This window comes from Meleagris gallopavo, chromosome 3 (genome assembly GCF_000146605.3).
Source record: "Meleagris gallopavo isolate NT-WF06-2002-E0010 breed Aviagen turkey brand Nicholas breeding stock chromosome 3, Turkey_5.1, whole genome shotgun sequence".
Classification (NCBI taxonomy): Eukaryota; Metazoa; Chordata; class Aves; order Galliformes; family Phasianidae; genus Meleagris; species Meleagris gallopavo.
This window is the reverse complement of record NC_015013.2, coordinates 84,793,753-84,813,835: the sequence shown is the minus strand read 5'-3', so window position 1 is coordinate 84,813,835 and position 20,083 is coordinate 84,793,753. Positions and strand designations below refer to the sequence as shown.

Below are 20,083 nucleotides of genomic sequence, written 5' to 3'. Positions count from 1 at the left end.
GTTTGTCTGTTTTCTTGAGAAGACTGGGTAGGAAGGTCTTCATGTTCTCTGTTCCTTATTCCATATTAAAAAAAGGTCATGTCTGGGAATTTGAAAGCTATCATGTTAAGGTTTACATGTATAAGGTTTTCCTGTAGTATTGCAGTAGAGATTTTCATAAGAGAGGGTTGTACTGTGAAGACTTCTGTTGGCTACAAATACTGAAGAAATAAGTGTGATCTGAGTGAGAGTCTCCTCTACTTGCAGTTAAAGAATACTTCTGTTTCCTTCTCTGGATTCAAGGTTTACCCATTTTTGTTTAGCCACATGAGTTTGTTGGGAATGCAAGAAACAGAATGCATTGAAAGACCATGGAGGAATAGCTGAGGTCCAGAAAAAGTGCAGTAGAAGATTGGACAACATGTTGTATTGTGTTAGATTGAAGACAAGGCGATTACATGAGATTTGAGTAACTGAAAAATTATTTTAAAGGACACTATGAAGTATTAACATAAGCTTTTTCACTACTAGATTGATGTTGGTAGGATTGTAAAAGAAAACAAATATACTTAAGGGAAAAAAAGCAATGGGGAAGGGTGATAAAAAAAAAAAAAATGAACATGTGTGGTACAGATAAGAGGAAGAGCAGCAGTGAGGGAACTTTTCTTTTACTGACTGAGTTAATATGGCACATTTACTGATCTGAATTTTTTTTAAAGGACAGTGTGCCAGGAAGTCACCAACTGGGAACCTCTTGAATAATTGGCATTAACCATTTGAATACATCTGTGCTTGTATTTGTGTTAACTCAACCTGCTATAATGGTGTCTGAGACGAGCTGACACTGTGGTGCCTCTTGCCTTGACTGACCAACAGATAACACTGTAGATGTGGTCTTCAGTAGTAGGTTCCTTCTAGCTGATGAAATACGACCAAAATAATTTATAGCTCTAACAATTTTGGAAGCTTTTAATATGGAAATCTGTGTCAAACTAACAGCTGGCTCAGTCATGTCATGTTTATTTTAATTACATCTCATGTTTTTTTGTTACTGCACAAATGAGTTTTATTCAAATTCTTCCTTTTTAACAAATTAATGACATTATAACCTTGAAAAGAAATGCCACTGAAAGTCGGGATAAATGTTGCTTCTCTGAATTTAATAATGATTTTACGCTATGTGTTTAACACAACATCAGTATGCCATTGGAAGCAAGGCGTTGCCTCCCCTTGTGTTTGAGTCAAAGACATTTAGTCAGAAAAATGGCAGAAGAGTGCCATCTAGTGTGGGTTCTTACATTGCATCATGTAACTGGAAAGAGGAATTTATGTAAATATCTTTTTTTCAGCATATAAACTATAAGGTATTTTTATTTCCCAATATTTCAGTTTCTTTTAAAGATTGATTTTTTTTTTTTCACCAATCTTAAAGTATTTTCTTTTAGGTACAGTGGTTCTCAACTCATAAATGTTTTATGAAGCATATGTAAATTACATATACAATATATAGTGCCCGTGTACTAGTTCAGGTTCTGAATCTGCATTGCAACACTACATTTATAAGTTTGCTTCTGAAATCCTTCAAAATTTCTGTTGTTATTTCAAGAAGAGATTATAAACATCAGCCTGAACTTTTCTCAGTGTGTTTAGATAATCACAGCCGTTTTAGCACATTTCAGGAAACTGTCTGTTGTAATACTGTAAACAGGAAGAACAGTGCTAAAATATTTCTGTGCAAAATGTTTATTTGCAGTGGTGCTAAAAACATCTGAAATCATAATCGAGAGGATTTTTATTTGCTCTTCTCCTAAATTAGGTAACACTGAATCTGTAGCATGCTTCTCCTTTGTATAATCATTTTTCCCTCTTCGACCTTAAGGCAGCAGCCAGCATGTTTGTTAATTTAAACAGATCTGTGTACTCAAAACCTGATAGAGCGTCTGGGTGGGGGAAGGCTAATGCCTGACATACCACTAAAGAATCTTGATTTCTTATGGTTGACAAGTGCTCTTGAAATTTTGTTAACTACTGGTATTGCTACTCTCTTATTATCTTTTCTTCTGCAACTCTTCCCCATTTGTTGCCCTGGCTGTTTTCATTAATTCAGATACTGCTCAACTCCAGTTAGAGCACTCAGACTTGCATTTTGAAAGGCAGTCAGACACTCACACTTTGTGAAATGCACTTGCTTTCTCCTGTGCAAGGAGAGGTGCACCTGTGAGAAAGTAGTGGCTATAATTTCCTTTACTAACAGATTTTAGAATGATCTTAGACACCTACTTCTAAGGTAGCCATATTTACAGGAGCTTAATTGCACACTTTCTCTTCCACAGCTTCTGCTTTTTTAAGGAGCCCAAGAACTGTATTGCTTTGACTTGAAATTTGTTTGCCAAAGCAACAGTAGAATTAAGACTTTCCTTCTGTCTTTTTTTCCATACTTACTTTTTCTGAATTCTTTGCCTTTGTCTCTTGCCTTTTTCCTTCTTGCTTTCCCTCACAATGATTCTTCCCTGTATTCCCACTAATATTTTGTTCCTGGCATTTTTCTACAGTTTATAGATAAATTTGTATTTGCAAATGCAGATCTTCATTAAGGTCTTTATCTTGTGCTAGATGGATATCAGTATTGACTAACAGCAAAGAAGAAGCATTAAATATGGCATTCCGTGGAGAGCAGAGCACAGGGGAGAACAGTTTAGAGGATCTGACAAAAGCCATTATTGATGACATACAGAGATTACCCGGAAATGAAGTCTGTTGTGATTGTGGCTCACCAGGTATCTCAATTTGTTCATGTCATCAACTTCTTGTTGTGAGCACAGTGATTTCTTTAGAGGTGTTTGTAGAGTGCAAACTAATTTTTAAGCAATATATTGATCAGTCTTCAAGCTGCTTTTAAAAGAACAAATATTGACTTTCATACAGTAGTTCTGTTTAATTCACTAAAATATTTTTGTGTGTTGTCTGTGCTTACTTCCAGCAGTTCAAGCCCCTCTGGAGTTTGAACTGTTCTTGTTGCACTGTCTCTAGATGCTTGTTGCACTTGAATGGAAGTTGCTTGGCATCACTGATCCTGTGCATGCTACTAAGTAGAAGTGAGTAATGCTTAGACAATGACTGTGGAAAAATTGACCTGGCCCGGATCATACTCTGAGGTTTTGTCTTGGTATAAGACTACTAGAATTTCAGTATCAAAAATCCTCTTAGTCTTGCACTAAGAAGTGAGACCCAGAGTTAGAATCCTATCAGATTGTATCTTCAGAAGTGCAGGTTCAGGTCAGTTACATGTTATAGCTTGAGAAGAGTCAACTTGTCATTGAACTACGGAATCGATAAGATAGTTGATACTGTTGCAGCTTTCAGATCTAAAGAGATTCCTCCAGAAGATGATGTTCATGGGAAACTGAGTAGATAGAATGTATCTTGGAGATGCTTACTGATGCAGGACTGAACCAAATAAGAAATTCCTAGATAAAAGGATAAAGTAGAATATTGCAAAATCACTATATCAAGTCCTGGAAATGGTTTGTTCTATTATTTTGGGTGAATTTATTTATGTAAAGCTGCAGCAATTTTGTACTAGTTTTCATTCATCTCCTAATTAATGATGAAGTTACAAGCTTCTTTACCCCAGCTTGCAGCTTTAAAGTCTTGACTTTGTCAGCTACTATGTAAGATGAGGAAGAGATTTATTTGAAAATATGTATACAAAATATGTATACATTAACTTATTTTCTTCAAAAGACTGATCATATTCCTTAAATAGTATTTGTAATGTGAAAATGCAGATCTACTCCATGACAGTGCATTTAAAAAGAAAAAAAAATCAAACTAACCTCTTAGTTCCTCATACACTCCACAACGTGTTACTGTTTTGCATATTGGAATATGTTATCATCAATTTTTAATGAAAAAAGACTATTTAAGAAGTAAATACTAAAACTTCAAAAGTTGTCAGTAGTGGAATATAAGAAGTATGTTGACTTTTAAAAACAAGAAATAAAAGCCTATTTTCTTTCTAGAAGAAACAAACCTTAGATGCCTTCAGTATGGTCATTCAGTATGGATTTAGAATTCTAAGTTCAATGCCATCGTGACTGTTAACAAATCTGAAAAACTGAATTCTGTTGGTAGCAATGCGTGCACTTGTGCTGCAGTTTGGAGAAAAGTGTGAGATATACTTGGTTTGTTTCCATTTGTTAAAATATTAAATAAGGAACTACTTCAGATTACACTGGATTTCTTACCACCATAGAAAACTTTCTCTAACTTCTTTAAATATTTTGTTCATCAATTTCACAGATCCAACATGGCTGTCAACTAATTTGGGCATTTTAACCTGCATAGAGTGTTCTGGAATACACAGAGAAATGGGTGTCCATATTTCTCGAATCCAGTCTTTGGAATTAGATAAATTAGGAACGTCTGAACTCTTGGTAAGTTTCTTACGTTATGCATATGTTAAACATAATGTTTAATTACATGTTGAGTATTAGGTTGGCTATTAGGAAAAATTTATTCTCAGGAAGTGAGACATTGGAACAGGCTGCCCAGGGAGGTGGTAGAATCACCATCGTTGGAAGTATTCAAGAAATGAGATGTGGTGCTGAGGAGAATGGTTTGGTGAACATGGTGGAGATGAGTTGATAGTTGGATGATCTTTCTGGTCTTTTCCAGCCTTAATGATTCTGTGTTGACCTATAATAGAATCCTTTAAATTCAGCACCTGAACTTTTCAATGTATAAGTTTTGCGGAATATTTTATTCATATATTTGTGAGGTTTTCTACTATGCTTTTTTTTGATATATTTGTCTTAGTCATTTCTACTCATTTCCCAAGGCTTTGCAGAATGAATATTAATATCTGCTGTGAATATTGACGTTAGAATCTTACCTCCTACTCGCTGATCTTGACTCTAAATCAAGATAGATTAAAATGCCTTGTGAATCTAACTTTACAATTGAGAATGACTAATGCTATTTATGACAGGAAAATATGGATGAATCTTTTAATTTCATAGAAGGAAATACTTTAATGTGGTATTAAATGGGGAGGTTGGTGGCCCTGCCTGTGGCAGGGGTTTGGAAATTCATGATCCTTGAGGTCCCTTCCAACCCAGGCCATTCTGTGATTCTGTGGAAGAAATTATATGGATAACTATTAATAAACGACAGGTTTATACCACAATCTGTGCCTGACCTGTGAGAAGACTTACTGCAGAAACATTGTGAAATATTAGTAATACAGAAACTTCTTGAAATATTGAGTTGCTCACAAACATACTGTTATTTTTTTTTTTACATGAGAAGTACTAAGCGTGAGTTTCCAATAGGTCTGAGTTCTTTTCCAGAGGTAACTGTCTGATTAGGGTACAAGCACTATTGCGGTGTTCATGTTGCTGTTCATGTTAGTAAATCTGTTTTTGTATTTGAGGTAATTAAACTTGAAATGTGAGTAGTAAGCTGTGGTTGTGAAGCCTGTTTTGCAAGAAATTCTAGGCTGATAGAATTCACACTTGAAAATATTTGATTACTTTCAATTTCAGTGTAGTTATTGTGCTTCATTTTTGTAACCTGATATGTGTTATCATTTGATAACAGAGTGGAAAATGCATATTAATAGTTCAGGTTTTAGCTTACTGATGGTCGATGGGTGGAAAAAACTCCCTTTTATCATTTCTTTTTTTTATTGCAGCTGGCCAAGAATGTAGGAAACAATAGTTTTAATGATATTATGGAAGGGAATTTACCTAGTCCCTCACCTAAACCCAGTCCATCGAGTGATATGTAAGTTTTGAATATCTTAAATTTTTCAATATTAAGTTTAATATGAAATATACTTGTGGATGGAAAATGCCTGAAGATAAAGAGCTGGGGTAGACTAGGATGACAGAACGCTTTTTATTCATACTCCAAACATGGAGTTTCTTAAAAATTCAGTCTTCTGCCTTCTAGTCACATTTTAGCTACCTCATTCTCACTGTAGAAAACTATATTTGGTTTCTGTAGAGCATGCTGCTGAATCTTGCAAGCTTTTCATTTTTTTCTAGTACACTGTCAGGTGATAAAACTGTTGGACTAAATGGACATTAAATTCTGTGCCATCTTGATATCATAACAAATTTTCTCTTCCTGTTTCTGGTACAGGAGTTCTGCAGAAAGCATAACAAATGTGATTTTGCTAGAAGACATTCTAATCTATTATGTGTTTTATGTGTTCCCGTAGCTGCTTCGGTACTGTTATTTTTTTAATCCTGTTTTTTATTGTTTTTCATGCTTATCTTTTTAACACACAGGTACATTTTCACAAGAGACCACGTTTCAGGCTGTGTTTTACCTTTCATCTTTATTTCCTGAGTCAAAAAGTTTACAAACTTTTGTTTGCAACAAGAAAGCATGGTACAACTGAAGGAGTATCTTACTTGGGACTTGTTTGAGAGAAGAAAAAAAAAAAAGCATGCATTATAGCAATGAGCTTTTATCTGATAGTTTTCCTCCTGATTTCTGAGTTCAAGTTAGATAATGTGATATTAAATTAAAATTATTGACCTATTTTTTTCTTGTAACATCTAAACCAAAGTCTATTTTCATACCCCACAGGACTGCACGTAAAGAATTTATAACTGCTAAGTATGTAGATCATAAGTTCTCTAGGAAGACTTGTGCATCTGCAGCAGCTAAACTGAATGAATTACTTGAGGCTGTCAAATCCAGGGATTTACTTGCACTAATTCAAGTCTATGCAGAGGGAGTAGAGCTAATGGAGCCACTGATAGAGCCTGGACAGGTAAGCCTATCAGGTAAACAGGACTGAGTATTTTAAGTCAAGTATACCTGTAAAATGTCAAGTACCACAGGCTGTTATCTTTTAGTACTTAAAGAAGAGAAAAAACAGATTAATATGATTTAAAAATTGCTTTCCCTAATTTGGCATCCTTTGGGGGGGGAAAAGGAAGACCCTATCTGTTACCAGCAGTTAATCTGAAGGAGTGTGAAATGCAACAGTACTATGATATACTGTTCTAATTGCAGCTATTTTATGTTGAAAAGCACCTGTTCTGCAGCATGCTCCTTTTAGAAAAAGGACCTGAGATAGAGAGCTGAATTTGCTAACCTACGGTCACCTGATACCGCAGACAGTATCATGTCTGCTTTTAAAGTAGCTGCCTAAGGGACACATCAGCTACTGTACACAAGTCTCTGCATGCTGTATGAGGAAGCAGCAAAGGTGGTGCTTTCATAGGCTGTGATGAAACATTTACAAAAGTGCAGTTTTTCATCCAGGACAAGAAATGTGGCTTTGAATTGGTATTAATAATGTGCTGAATACTTCCAATTCCTCCTTAAAATCTGTAGCAGGTTTTCTGAAAATAAGTCCTGTTTCACCTAAAGTATCCATGTAGAAACATTGCTTCAAAGCAATGTAACTTAGTTTTGTAAGGAACCCATGCTGTGTAGCCACTTGGTCAGCAATGTTTTTTCCTTCTACTTTAAAATCCAACCTAGAGAGATCTCAGAGAGTTTTCAGTAAGTTATATGAAAACAGCCATCTTGGCAAAGGCTTGTCTGTGTGGAGTGGAGAGAGTTCAGTCTCAGCACTTGAGATATCACAGAGTGCTGGTCGTGGAAGCACTTCACAGATCCTCTGACTATGGGGTAAACTTTGTGTCAGCTGTAAGGAGCCAAAGAAATAGCCTTTAGTGCTTCACAGCTTCTGTAGTCAGTCATATGTACGAATACCAATTGAAATGTGGTCTGCAGTTAGGATGTTTGTAACAGCAGTTTCCCATGTAAATTCTCTACTTAATAAATTTTAATTCTAATGTATTCTGATTTAAGTTTTTAAGATGCACTTAATGATTCATAGGAGTTGTTAAAATTTGGTTTTAGAGTAATTTCTCATGCACCTTTTAATCTGAATTGTTCTCATTTACATGTCTCAAAGCAAAAGTTATATGTAGGAAATAAAGCATGATTCTGTTTGAGATAATCTAACTTCTGTTTACATGTATTTAGGAGCCAGGTGAAACAGCACTTCATTTAGCAGTCCGGACTGCTGACCAAACCTCTCTCCATCTGGTTGACTTCCTTGTACAAAACTGGTATGGATTGCATATTTTTGTTCGATTTAGAGTGAAAAATGAAGGTGTGGAAAGCGGTCATTTCAACGTGTTGGGTTGTTTCTTCATCACTTGTAATCATTCTCCTTAGATACGTTTCAGAGAAGCATAACTTAATACCTTGAGTTGACCTTTGTGTTTGTAGTCACTAGAGAGTGGGGAAATAAGACATGGAATGTAGTTTCTCTTTTAATTTTTATTTATTTATTTATTTATTTTTATTTTTAATTAACGTGGAACAAAAAATACTGGTATAGATTTAACATAGATGTTAAACATACGAAAATGTGAAACAAATGCGAACAAAAAATGAATCATTCAGATAAAGAAGAAACTTCAAGAATGGAGGACTGTTTACCAGAAAAGATAAATAAAAGATGCATTAAGTTTGAAAGAGATGTTGTAGTAGTTTAGAAACCGTGCTGAAGCTGTTGAGAGCATAGTCTTTTTAACTGGAAATTTTTGGCATCTAGTTTATTGGCTGAGCTGTTCTTTATTGTCAAGAAATGTTCACAGGAGTAAAGTAATACGTGTGTGTGTATGTGTGTGTGTGTGTGTATATATATATATATATATATACTTTTTTTTTTAATGAATGATCTAGTGGTACATTATTAGCTTTTATTTATGTCACAACGTAGGTAATGATGAAATGAAATAGATTCCAGTCCACTCCTAGCATGGTCATAAAGGGAAATAAGCATCCCTCACTTGCTTTCTCAGAGTGAGGGGATCACTTTTGCAGAGGGATGAGAGAGGAGGGGTGGGGTGTTTGGTTTGAGGAATAATTTCCCCCTGAGCATATGAAATCAACATACCTATTATTTGAAAATCAGTGGAAAGAATACTTCTTTTCTTTCTTTTCTCTAACTGTAGATAGAATGCTGCATTTAGGCAGTGATAGGGAGGAATTTTTGTCTTCTGGTAACAGTAGACCTGGAATAAGTGTTTATGTCACCATTTCTGGCACTGTGCAGACAAGCTGCATAACCTTCATATCACTTAGACCTCATTCTGTCACTACTCCTTGAAGTGGAGTGTTAATCATAACAAAAGTATTATTAAAAAAAAAAAAACAGCTATCTGTAAGCCATTTGATTCTATAATTGTGCAGAGCATTAAATTTTTCTTGATTGACTTCTGTTTGTTTTTTTTTACATAGTGGAAACCTGGATAAGCAAACAGCATTGGGTAATACAGTTCTACACTACTGCAGTATATATAATAAACCTGAGTGTTTGAAGTTGCTTTTGAGGGGGAAGCCAACTATTGATGTAGGTAAGTTAATTAACACTAGGAAATAAAAACTTCCTAGCATTTCATTTTTTAACCACTTCTGTTTATATCCTACTTTATTAATTGAGCTTTTCTTAAGGAAAAATAAAAACTGTGTGCTTGAAAGAGATGGTTTCCTCATCAACAAGCCTAAAGGAAACATTAAGATACCGAATTTAACTTGACAAAAAAAAAGTTAATGTAGAAAAACTAATTGTTAATCCCTAGTTTTTCTTCAGTGTTACGTCTTACATGTTGTGAATGTACTGGATTTTATATTTGTTGTTTGTAACATAAAATTCATCCTGTGCTTGTATGTTAAAATGCTTCAAATGACTTCTCACATTAAGTACACTCTAGATGCATTTGGGCTTTCTGTACAGAACAATTAATTTTATTTTTATTGTGAATGTTAGCTGGCACTGTGATTTCACTCAGCACTTCCAATACAACACTGTAGGTGATGAGGGAGGAGATTCACTTTGAGATGCCTTTCCTCCTCCTCTAATTACAGTCTTCACTGTGTGATATAAGACTTTCTGTACTTGCATCAGTCCATTTTTCATCACGTCTTAACAGAAGTTTTCATTAAAAATGCAAACTCTGTAAACTGTTTACTCACACTTAATATAATATGTTATTTAGCAGATACTCTTTTTCCTGTCTCAAAGTGTGGCAGGTAGTATATACCGAATCTCACTTGTCTGGCTCAGGAGCTGTATCATCATGTCTATGAAGGTTTGCACTCTGTCAGTTTTGGTGTAAGAGGGAAGTTTCCTGAATAATGCAAGCTGGAGCACTTCTGTTTCTCTTTTTTTCCTCATTGTCATAGTTTTTTCTCTCTTGGCCAGGCTACAGACTATTCCAAAGTTCAGTTCTTATCTCACTGGCAGAATTCATGGGTTTTCTTCACTTTTACATACACCCTTAAATTATTATTTTGATATTCTAATATTAACATGTAAGAGAACTTGATGTGATGGGTTTTTAGTAGATATGTCCCTAATGAATAAAGAGAGAAAACTATCTGAACTGAATTAAACGTGTATATTGGCCGTTCTGTGGAACTCTCTTCAGGCAGATGTCAGAACTCTGTTCTTAACTTTTAGAATCTCTTTTCCATCTCCACACCTTGATCTGTCAAATAGGAGCAGCACTTCTTAGGCCTTGAAGCATCATGTTTTCTCTTACAATCTGAAATTTTGGAATATATGTAGTCTCATAATCTATATGTGTTAAGAAATACTGTGTTCTCATTTCTCTTTATGATAAACCTCTCAGTCCACCTCAGATCTTTTCATAAGAAACATTCTTCTTTCTTCCAGAGATTATAATTCATTGAAACTTGTAGAAATCCTTGTTGAACTTGTATTTATTTAAAGTGGCATTTGTATGACTGCTTTCTATTTATGTATATTCTACTCTAATACACACTGACATATCTGCCTGTGAGAGCTCAATTTGACTATTTTCATTGCTCAGTCACCAAAATGTTTCCCTGTCTGAATGTGGTGTAAACAAAACTTGTACTCCGTTCAAGATCCATGGCATTTTCAGATACTGTAAGAATAATTTTTACCTAGGGTTTGTCCACAAAAGATGATAGGTTGTGATGGTTTGTGTTTTGTTTTATGAGAATTTCTACTGGACATCTAGAAAAGATCTCACTAGACATGCTAAGAGACCTTCTGGAGAGTTCGGCACCTTCTTTCTGCCTGCCCAAGAATCATTTTAAACTGTAAAAGATTTTGTAGTGTTTGTAAGGATAATGCAGCTAGAAAGTTTGTCAGTGATTCTTGTCATCTTTAGAATAGAACTTATTTTCAAGTTCAGACTTCAAATACCTATATATTAATCACTTCAAGTAAAATGTGCTTGGATCAATGGTATGCATCTTACACTGTCTGCTTGCTGCTTCTACTTGCTGTAGGTTTTACTGGCAGAGGAGTTGTGTGATGATTGAAATGATGCATTTCTTTACATTCTCTCCTAGAATGATGAGGAGGGTTAGGGGATTTGGGAATCGTCCTAGCAGATGCTGCTGTTCAGAAAGAACCTGATGACACGTTAAATGCATGAATACTTGAAGCAGCAGCAGCTGCTATAGAGTAAAAAGATGTTTTTGATCACTTTTAGAAGTTACTTTGTTAAGAACAGTGAAACATAATGAATTAATTTTTTAAGCATCTCAATTATTATTCTTTTTATTGTTGATTTTTGTAGTTAATCAAGCTGGTGAGACGGCTCTAGACACAGCAAAAAGACTGAAAGCTGTCCAGTGTGAGGAACTGGTAAGAATGGGGTGAGCAGGGGGAAAGCTTACTTCTTTAAAGATGTGGTCTAAGTAATGTATCCCTTCCATAGTACCTCAGACTTGGTTTTGCTCCCAGCTGGCCAAAGGCTTACCACCCTTTGAATTTCTTTGTTTTTTGGTTTTGTTTTGTGTTGTTTTTTTTTAACTTTGAGATACACTATAATCATTTTCTTCATAATTGTTCAAATGAAAGAGCTCACTTTAGTGCTCTAATAGCTTAACCAGCATACTTGCAGTTGTTAAGTTCTAGAGGGTTATATATGTGAATACCTGTTAATGCATCATTCGAAGACATCTGGCTTCATCAGCTCAAAGCTTCTTAGGTAGTGTTCTAAGGAGTACAAAACAGCCCCAAAATACTAAATTTGCTGAGAGCTTTCAGCTGTGGATCTTTGTTTCCTGCTTTGTTATCTTCCAGTTTGTTTGATGGGTCGGTTAGATATTTCAGAGATGCTGAAAATCTTTTTACAAGAATAATTAAAACAAAAGTAAACCTCCTTAGAGAAGAGAGTGAAGATGTAGTGAACCAAATATAAAGTCTGGAAGTCGATATATCCAAAAAAATTAAACACAAGGTTCTATAGGACTTTGTCCCTCTACTGAACGTGATCAAAACAAACCTTTTTTGGAATCCTCAGAACTTATGAATCAACACTCAAGAAAATCACTGGAGTTTGAGGAAGTAAAGGTTTTAAAGGATTTTTGCTATTACTCCTCTGGAGCTGATAGCCAGGAGTAAGGTTTCCAGATCAGAGCAACAGGCGTGTTTGTTCTTAGCCCTCTAAGGCGCTTTAGACCAATGTGTGTTTAGTAGACAAGTGAATTCAAGTACTATCAGTGGATTTAAAAGTTAAAGTAGTCTGTGTGATATGCAAAACAAAGCCAAAAGAATTTGCAAAAGTGGTAGACACTTAATGCTTTATTCTATTTCTCAGAACTTTCCTGTCTCATTTTGACAAACCCAAAAAGGTATTTACTATTTCTCTGGTGAATTTAATACGTTTTATTTGACAACTGAAAGTTCTTGTCATGTATTAGTATGCAATCAGAAATGCTTATCCTTCATGGTTCAGAATCATTTTTCTTAGTACTTGGAATAGAAGTGCACTTTTTTCCCATGGCTGATAGGCAGGTAGTGCTCTTGCTCTCTTCTCCCGTGTGTGCTGTAAGTACTGTTTCCAGTTCAATCTTTTGAGCAGCTGAAAAGCAGATCAGCTGTACAACGTACAATTGGAATGCATTTTATTTGTAGCGTATATTTAATAAGGTAACATTTGCCATTAGGTGGACCAGCTAATTATGGTAAAGAACAAAAAACTGGGATGTTACCAGTGAGCTTATCTAGCAGTTGATTGCTTTAATCATTGTAATTGAAATTCTGTGAATGCCTAACTCCAGTATAGTTAACTAAAAGAATGAGAGCATGTACAACATTTCCATACTTTCTGTTCTTGAAGAGGAAAATGTCTGCATTTTTCGTCCAAAGGGACAATGAAATAAATATCTAAATGCTTGCAATATCAGACATACTGATTTCTGTTGCTTAGAGTCTTAAGTATATAATTGCATTCAGTTTCAACTAAACTAATTTCTTATAGATAATTATTCACACTTATGTAACAGATTGTAAGTAGTTTTCTTCCAGATTTTATTTAGGGAAGATCTTATTTGGTTACAGGCACTCCTGAGTCAGCCTAGTACTCAGGAGCCTACACCTGAAAGGATGAGAGGGAATAAATAATGATGGCAAATAAAAGCAATGAATATGAGAATGCTTTTCTGCACACATCTTTTCTTCATACCATATTTTCAAATGCTTGTCAAACATGGCAACTTCTACCCATTTTGATAAAATCTTCCCTTTTTTGGCTGTTAGCAGTTCTTCTTTTCCTCAAATAGATGGAGACTTTTGTGATTGTCTTAAAATTTTACTTGTAATGCCTGGAAAATTTTAAAACTAATTATTTCTAGTAATTTCTTGCTATTACAAACCTAACTTCAGGGGCACTGAAGGAAGAGCGGGTGTGTCAATGAGAACTCTTTATTGTTTCAGCTTTCTCAAGCCAAGGCTGGAAAGCTAAATCCACATGTCCACGTAGAGTATGAATGGAATCTTCGGCAGGAAGAAATTGATGAAAGTGATGATGACTTAGATGATAAGGTAAACATGAACTCCTTGTGTAGCCTTCCAAACAAAATGTAAACTCCACACGCATACTAATTTCTTTTTCTTGTGGATATGGCAGGGAAGGAGCTAGTTTCAAGTTTTGTTTGAAGACTGACAAAGTGCTATTGGATACGCTTTTTTTTAACTTAGTTATTGCAGAATTGAGTTTCAGAAGTTCTGCTTCAATAAGACATACATGATAATACAAATTGGTAAATGTAGATTACTTGTGGTCATTTTTTTTCCTTACTGAATTTTTGGTTTTGCATTTCTAGCTGAAGGAAATCCAGAGATAACATACTTAGTTCTTTCATAATTTAATTAAAATCCTAGTTGTCAAATTAGTAACTTGATGTATTTTTCCAGAACTATGCTGTGCATTTTATTACTGATTGAAAAAGAGGTAATGGAAAGGCAAAACTTGAGGGCATAGAATAATTGCCATTTGAGATGATGTGAGAATTTAGCTTCAGTGTCCTACTTTAGCAAGTGAGATAATTTTTCTGTGCTGTCTTTCTGTAGTAAATGGAAAAACACATCTCATATTTTCCATGGGTGCTGTAGAAAGAAATGTGGTCAGCTTTATTATCTGTGACATTTGGGACAGAAAAATTCAGAATCCCAAATAATTTACATATCCTCAAGGACTGTAGAGAACAAAATGATTATCAGTGCAAGGAGCCTCAGGAGAATATGTAATGCTATACTGGAGGTAATAAAGCCTGCCTATCCAAAACTGCAGTGAGAGAGATTGTGTAGCTCTACTTGCAGCTATTAAGAACAATTATATGCATTTAAAAGATGAGCTGTGTCACTGAATGTATTGTAGGTTCAGTAAACAAACCTGATGTGTCAGAAGTGGTCAGTTAATTTTTAGTACTTATTAATAAGGTACTTTGATCTTTGAAGACATCTAATTTAAGTGCTATTTGAACTGAAAAATTACCCTTAGTTTCTGAAAACTTCTAGGTTTTAATTAATATACTACTTTGTTTATTGTATATCTAAGGCTTTAAAAATGAATCCAACTTTGTGTGCATATTGACTTGATGCTACGGTCTTTAATTTTTAGTTACAGAAGAGGTTTGGTCCTGAGCAGAAAAGGAATGAGGTTATTTTGTATGCTTGTGTCTAATAGAATATGTTCTATTTTATTCTTTCCCAACCGTATGAACTATATCTAGTGTTTAGACAGCCATATAATACATGTCTTTTTATTCACAGCCTAGTCCTATAAAAAAAGAAAGATCTCCAAGACCCCAAAGTTTTTGTCACTCTTCAAGTATTTCCCCCCAAGACAAAATGACTCTTCCTGGATTTAGCACTCCTAGAGACAAACAGAGACTCTCCTATGGAGCCTTTACCAATCAGATTTTTGCTTCTACAAGTACAGATTCACCCACTTCTCCAACTGCAGATGCTCCTCCTCTTCCTCCTAGAAATGCTGGCAAAGGTAAGTCTATTTTGAAACTAAGGTGCAAGCGGTAATTTTTCCTCAATTGTCCTTCATTTCAAGTGTATTACTTTTAAGATGTAGCATAGTTTTCTTACGATATTGATGTTTTAATATGGTCCAGTGCATGTTCTCATAATTAGAAAAGAAACAAGGAGCGGGTGCTTTGTAACAGATTTTCATTCATAACAGAATATGTGAACTCATTAAAGATTATAAAGTAAAGCTGCCAAATCAAAGTTGATTCATTTTTACACAGACATTTCTATAAAATGTAAGCAGAATCTTTTAAATCAGTTTTCATCGCAAATCCATGAATCTTTTAGAAGAATGTTGCTGGTATATAGTGCTATAGGATGACGTGTAGTGTCTGCCAGAGGGCCAAAAAGCATTGAAGAGAAGGAGATGCAAGATGGCATTGGTGCACAAAGGAAGGGCGGGCAATTGATGTCATTTACTTGGACACGTGCACGGCCTTTGACGTGGTCCTGCACTACATCCTTACTCTAAATTGAGGAGATGGATTTCAAGGCTGAACTGTTAGGTGTTTAAGGAATTGGTTGGATGATCATAGCCAGAGAGTTGTTGTCAGTGGCTCTATATCCGGGCGGAGGCTGGTCACGAGTGGTGTCACCCACGGGGTCTGTCTTGGGACCAATGCTCTTTAACATCTTTATCAGTGACACAGACAGTGGGATTGTGTGTAGCTTCAGCAAGTTTGCTGATGACACCAAGCTGAGTGGTACAGATGATAGAATAGAAGGGAGAGATACCACACAGAGGGACCTGGATACTCAGAAAGTGGGCACATCAAATTAAGTTTAACAAGGCCAGGTGCAAGGTGTTACACTGGGTTCAAGGCAATCCCAGATTTGAATACAGACTGGGAGAAGAACTCACTGAGAACAGCCTTCCAGAGAAGGACTTGAGGATGTGTGCTTGCAGCCCAGATGACCAATGGTATCCTGGGCTGCTTCAAAAGAGAAGTGGCCAGTAGGGAGAGGGAGGTGATTGTTTTGAACTACTCTGCACTTGTGAGGCTCCATCTGGAGTACTGTGCCCAGGCCTGAGGCCCCCAGTACAGGAAAGATGCAGAGCTGTTGGAGTAGCTCCAGAGGAGGGCCATGAAGATGATCAGAGGGCTGAAGCACCCCTCCTATGAAGAAATGTTGAGGGAGATAGGCTTGCTTAGCTTAGAAGAGAAGGCTTTGGGGAGATCTCACTGCAGCTTTCCACTTGAAGTACTCCAGTACTTACAGACAGGCTGGGCATCAGCTTTTTATGTGGTCTCCTAGTGATAGGATAACAGGGAATGGCTTTAAACTGAAAGACAGGAGATTTAGGTTAGATGTTAGGAGGAATTTTTTTTTTACTCAGAGGGTGGTGAGGCACTGGCACAGGTTTCCCAGAGAGGCTGTGGAGGCTCCTTATCTCTGGAGGCATCCAAATCCAAGTTTGGATGGGACCCTGGACAGCCTGACCTAGTGGTTGGCAAACCTGCCCATGGCAGGGAGATTAGAACTAGATATCTTTAAGGTTCCTCCAACCTAAGCCATTCTGTGATTCTGTGATATGATTCAAGAAGACTCCCTCTCCTTGCAGTCACTGTGTGGATAAAGAAAAAATACCAGAATGACCTGGGAAGAGCTAAGCAGGTTGGTATGAAAGTTTGTTCCCTCTCTACATCAAGACATTCCTTTGTCATCTTAGTGAGCGCTTTAGAAGTGTGAATAATGTCAGAGGAAAAAATACCCACTCTATTGCCAGATACTTAACAAGTGACATTGAGAAGCTAAATGAAATGTCACCCATTCTTCCCTGAGAGAAACAACAGTTATGATCTTGTAGAATTACCTCTAAGGAAAATATGTGCTACAAGTTGATGGATTTGGCAATATATGTTCAGTCAATTTTTTATTCTGTGATTAAAAATACTTTTGGTAGTGCTTGAAAGGGAAGAGAACTTCTTTTACAAGGCTTTATTTTGCAGCTGTAACAGACAATGGCTCTGTAATCTAGATTTAAGCTTTGAAATTAGAGGACATACGTGTGAAATGAAACCTGTTGCTGTAATATAATTTGTGCAAATTTAACTTGAGAACAACAACAAAAAAAAACATTCATTTTTTCATTTTTTCCCTCAACTTAATTTAGGAATAACCTGATTGTGAAAAAATTATTATGAAGGCTACAATAAAGCAGTTTAAGGCTTTAATTTCTTCAACTCGTAATCGACTTTGTTGTTAGAAATAATGGTGAAGAGCTCTCAGTAAAACATAAATGGTTAAAAGGGACAGAATCTGTTGACATCAAGTGTCTGCTTTTACACAGTGCAGGTGCTGTGTTTAAGAACTACTGTTCCATTGTCTGTCTTTGCTGTGTACTGGCAACTTTAGAATCCCTTAATTCTTAGTTAAAAATGCTTGTTTTCCTCTAAAAGACAAAGCAGTTTGGCCAGCATATACTTTCTTCATAAGATTTCACGATCTGAGCTTGGTTGTATCAGTTTAATTTGGAACTCACTTGTACTGCTTGTGACTTCACTCTGTTGACCTTCCTGTTGGCATCTGGGATAGACTAAATTTTCTGTTCTTTCTGGTATGGTTCTATGTTTTGGACTTAGGGCAAGTTGGTGTTGTTAACACTGACATTTCAGGTGTTGCATAAGAGCAGGGCTTACTCTGAGTTAGAGATTTTCTACCTTCGCATCAGTCCTGCCATTGAGGAGCTGGGGGTGCTCAAGGAAATGGGAGGGAACAAACCAGGACCCCAGATGACCAAAGGTTGGTGGGTTAAACTACAACAGTCCTCCTGGAGTCTAATGTGGGACCCTGTAGGTTGAGATAACTACATATCTGAGCAGTCGGTGTTAGAACGAATTTATTTAAATTATTCTAGTAGTTAAATAGTTGCTGGTCACAGTGTTTATCTTTTTGCTCTCAGAATTGTGCTTGTTCTCAGAGTTGTGTTATGGAACACTTGCTGTCTGTGTTCCCTGTTGTGCTGTTTCTTGCCTTTGGGAGATGGATGAAGGTTATTTTGCTGTACAGTGGTGTAACACTGCCTGATAATATGTCAACATGACTGGTTGTAAGACTAATCTGGTATTTATGCTCTTCATTAGAGTCATCTCCATGCTTCAGGAACTGTTTCTCTGAAACTATTAATAACTACACTCTTTACCTTTTCTCTTTGAAAAATTGGTTAGTTATAAGTGGCAGGGAATGTGGGATAGTATGGGCAGATGCCAAGAACAGTGAGCACCTCTGTTTTGGAGCTTCATTTCTGCAACAGGCCAGGGATAAACAAATCCTTTTTTGTTTGTTTTTTTTTTAATTAAAAAAGTTCATTTTGGTCGCTATCTATATGATTATGTAAAAACATAGCAATGTATTTTTGCTATATCGATTCTGTATTAGAAAAGTTATGAACAAGATGGAGATGAACTTTACATGGTTTGATAGTGATAGGACAAGGAAAAATCTGCTTTCTTCTACAAGAGAAGAGATTTAGGTTACATGTTAGGAGCAAATTATTTACTCAGAGGACAATTAGGCACTGGGAGAAGTTGCCATTCTATGATTCTGTGACTAGATTTCCTAGTTTGATAACCATTACTTTAAAAATGCCTGAGCCAAGATATTTATCTTTGGGTTTGTTTATTTTCTCAAAGCAGTGAGCCAGAGTAATGAATTTGTTACATCATAAGCATTTGGTATCAGGTCTCAAGTGAAGGTTCCTCCAGCAATGGCGTTACAGGTGTACCTATCAGCTGTACCCGTCTACTTATCGTCTGAAAAGGCAGATGAGTGAGCCTGAGCTGACAGTGGATGTTGGTTCAATATTATGACAGTGTATTGTACACTAAAGCAACTCATTTGTGGACCCATGTTACTTTTTACCCCTGGATTTAGTTAATTCTAACAGAATAAAGAGTGCAGAGTGACTAGAATCACTGCATAAGCTGCCATGGGGCTGTGTCTCTTCCAGCAGTTCATCTGACATTATTTGGTTTCAGCTTGTCTTGTTAGTCAAGTCTTTGGATTTTAACAGTCTGAAAATTATATTTTTCATTAAACTCTCCAGCTTACATCTGTCTTATGTCTTTGAGTAGTTATATGATTAGGCAGTATCTAGATAAAGACTTGCACAAACTTAATTGCAAATCCAAAGTGAGGGCTAGATTTGTGGAAGGATCAGGCAATCTAAACCAGGATTCCTTAATTTTAAATGAAAGTTCAGTGATCCTGCCTGTTATTCTCATATGGGGTAAATATGGTAGTCAGGGGTCAATTGCATGCTGAAAGTTAAGTTTAGATCTTTATTAATTAAAAGCTTGCGAATTTTGCGCTCTCTAACAGCTCTAAGAATAAATACAGAAAACCAGAGGACTCCTCCATTGCAGTTCCTTCCATTGCAAGTGCAGATACCAGGTCGGTCCAGCCTTGACAGTTGGACTGGGTGATCTTGTAGGTCTTTTCCAACCTCGGTGATTCTATGATTCTATGTCAGAGAATCTGCTGTGTTACTTGATCAAATTCTATTTCTACACAAAATAGCTAATTTTCATTTACTCGTGACTTCTGAAAGTTGTCAGATTGCATTGCTCACAGGATCAGAAATCTTCCAAAGTCCAATAGACTACTTTGTTCATGTAACAACATCAGCATTCGGTGATTTTTTTTCTGCCATTGGTCCCTATATCTAGGTGCTACCTGGAGAGCAATCATACAGGTCTTTTTTTTAACTACACAAAATAAACCTTTCTTTTTTTT

The 20,083-nt window shown here is 36.2% G+C and overlaps 1 protein-coding gene across 3 annotated transcripts in view; it reads left to right on the top strand.

The window, feature by feature from the left end:
- The window catches only part of ASAP1 (ArfGAP with SH3 domain, ankyrin repeat and PH domain 1), a 166,043-nt gene that overhangs the window by 125,719 nt on the left and 20,241 nt on the right, over positions 1–20,083 (top strand). For all 3 annotated transcript variants that reach the window (XM_010709318.3, XM_010709319.3, XM_010709317.3), the window contains exons 16-24: positions 2,593–2,756; positions 4,282–4,415; positions 5,675–5,766; positions 6,580–6,766; positions 7,996–8,081; positions 9,262–9,377; positions 11,598–11,665; positions 13,742–13,849; positions 15,080–15,308. In XM_010709318.3, the coding sequence (XP_010707620.1) occupies positions 2,593–2,756; positions 4,282–4,415; positions 5,675–5,766; positions 6,580–6,766; positions 7,996–8,081; positions 9,262–9,377; positions 11,598–11,665; positions 13,742–13,849; positions 15,080–15,308 (1,184 nt within the window). The remainder of the gene's footprint in view (positions 1–2,592; positions 2,757–4,281; positions 4,416–5,674; positions 5,767–6,579; positions 6,767–7,995; positions 8,082–9,261; positions 9,378–11,597; positions 11,666–13,741; positions 13,850–15,079; positions 15,309–20,083) is intronic.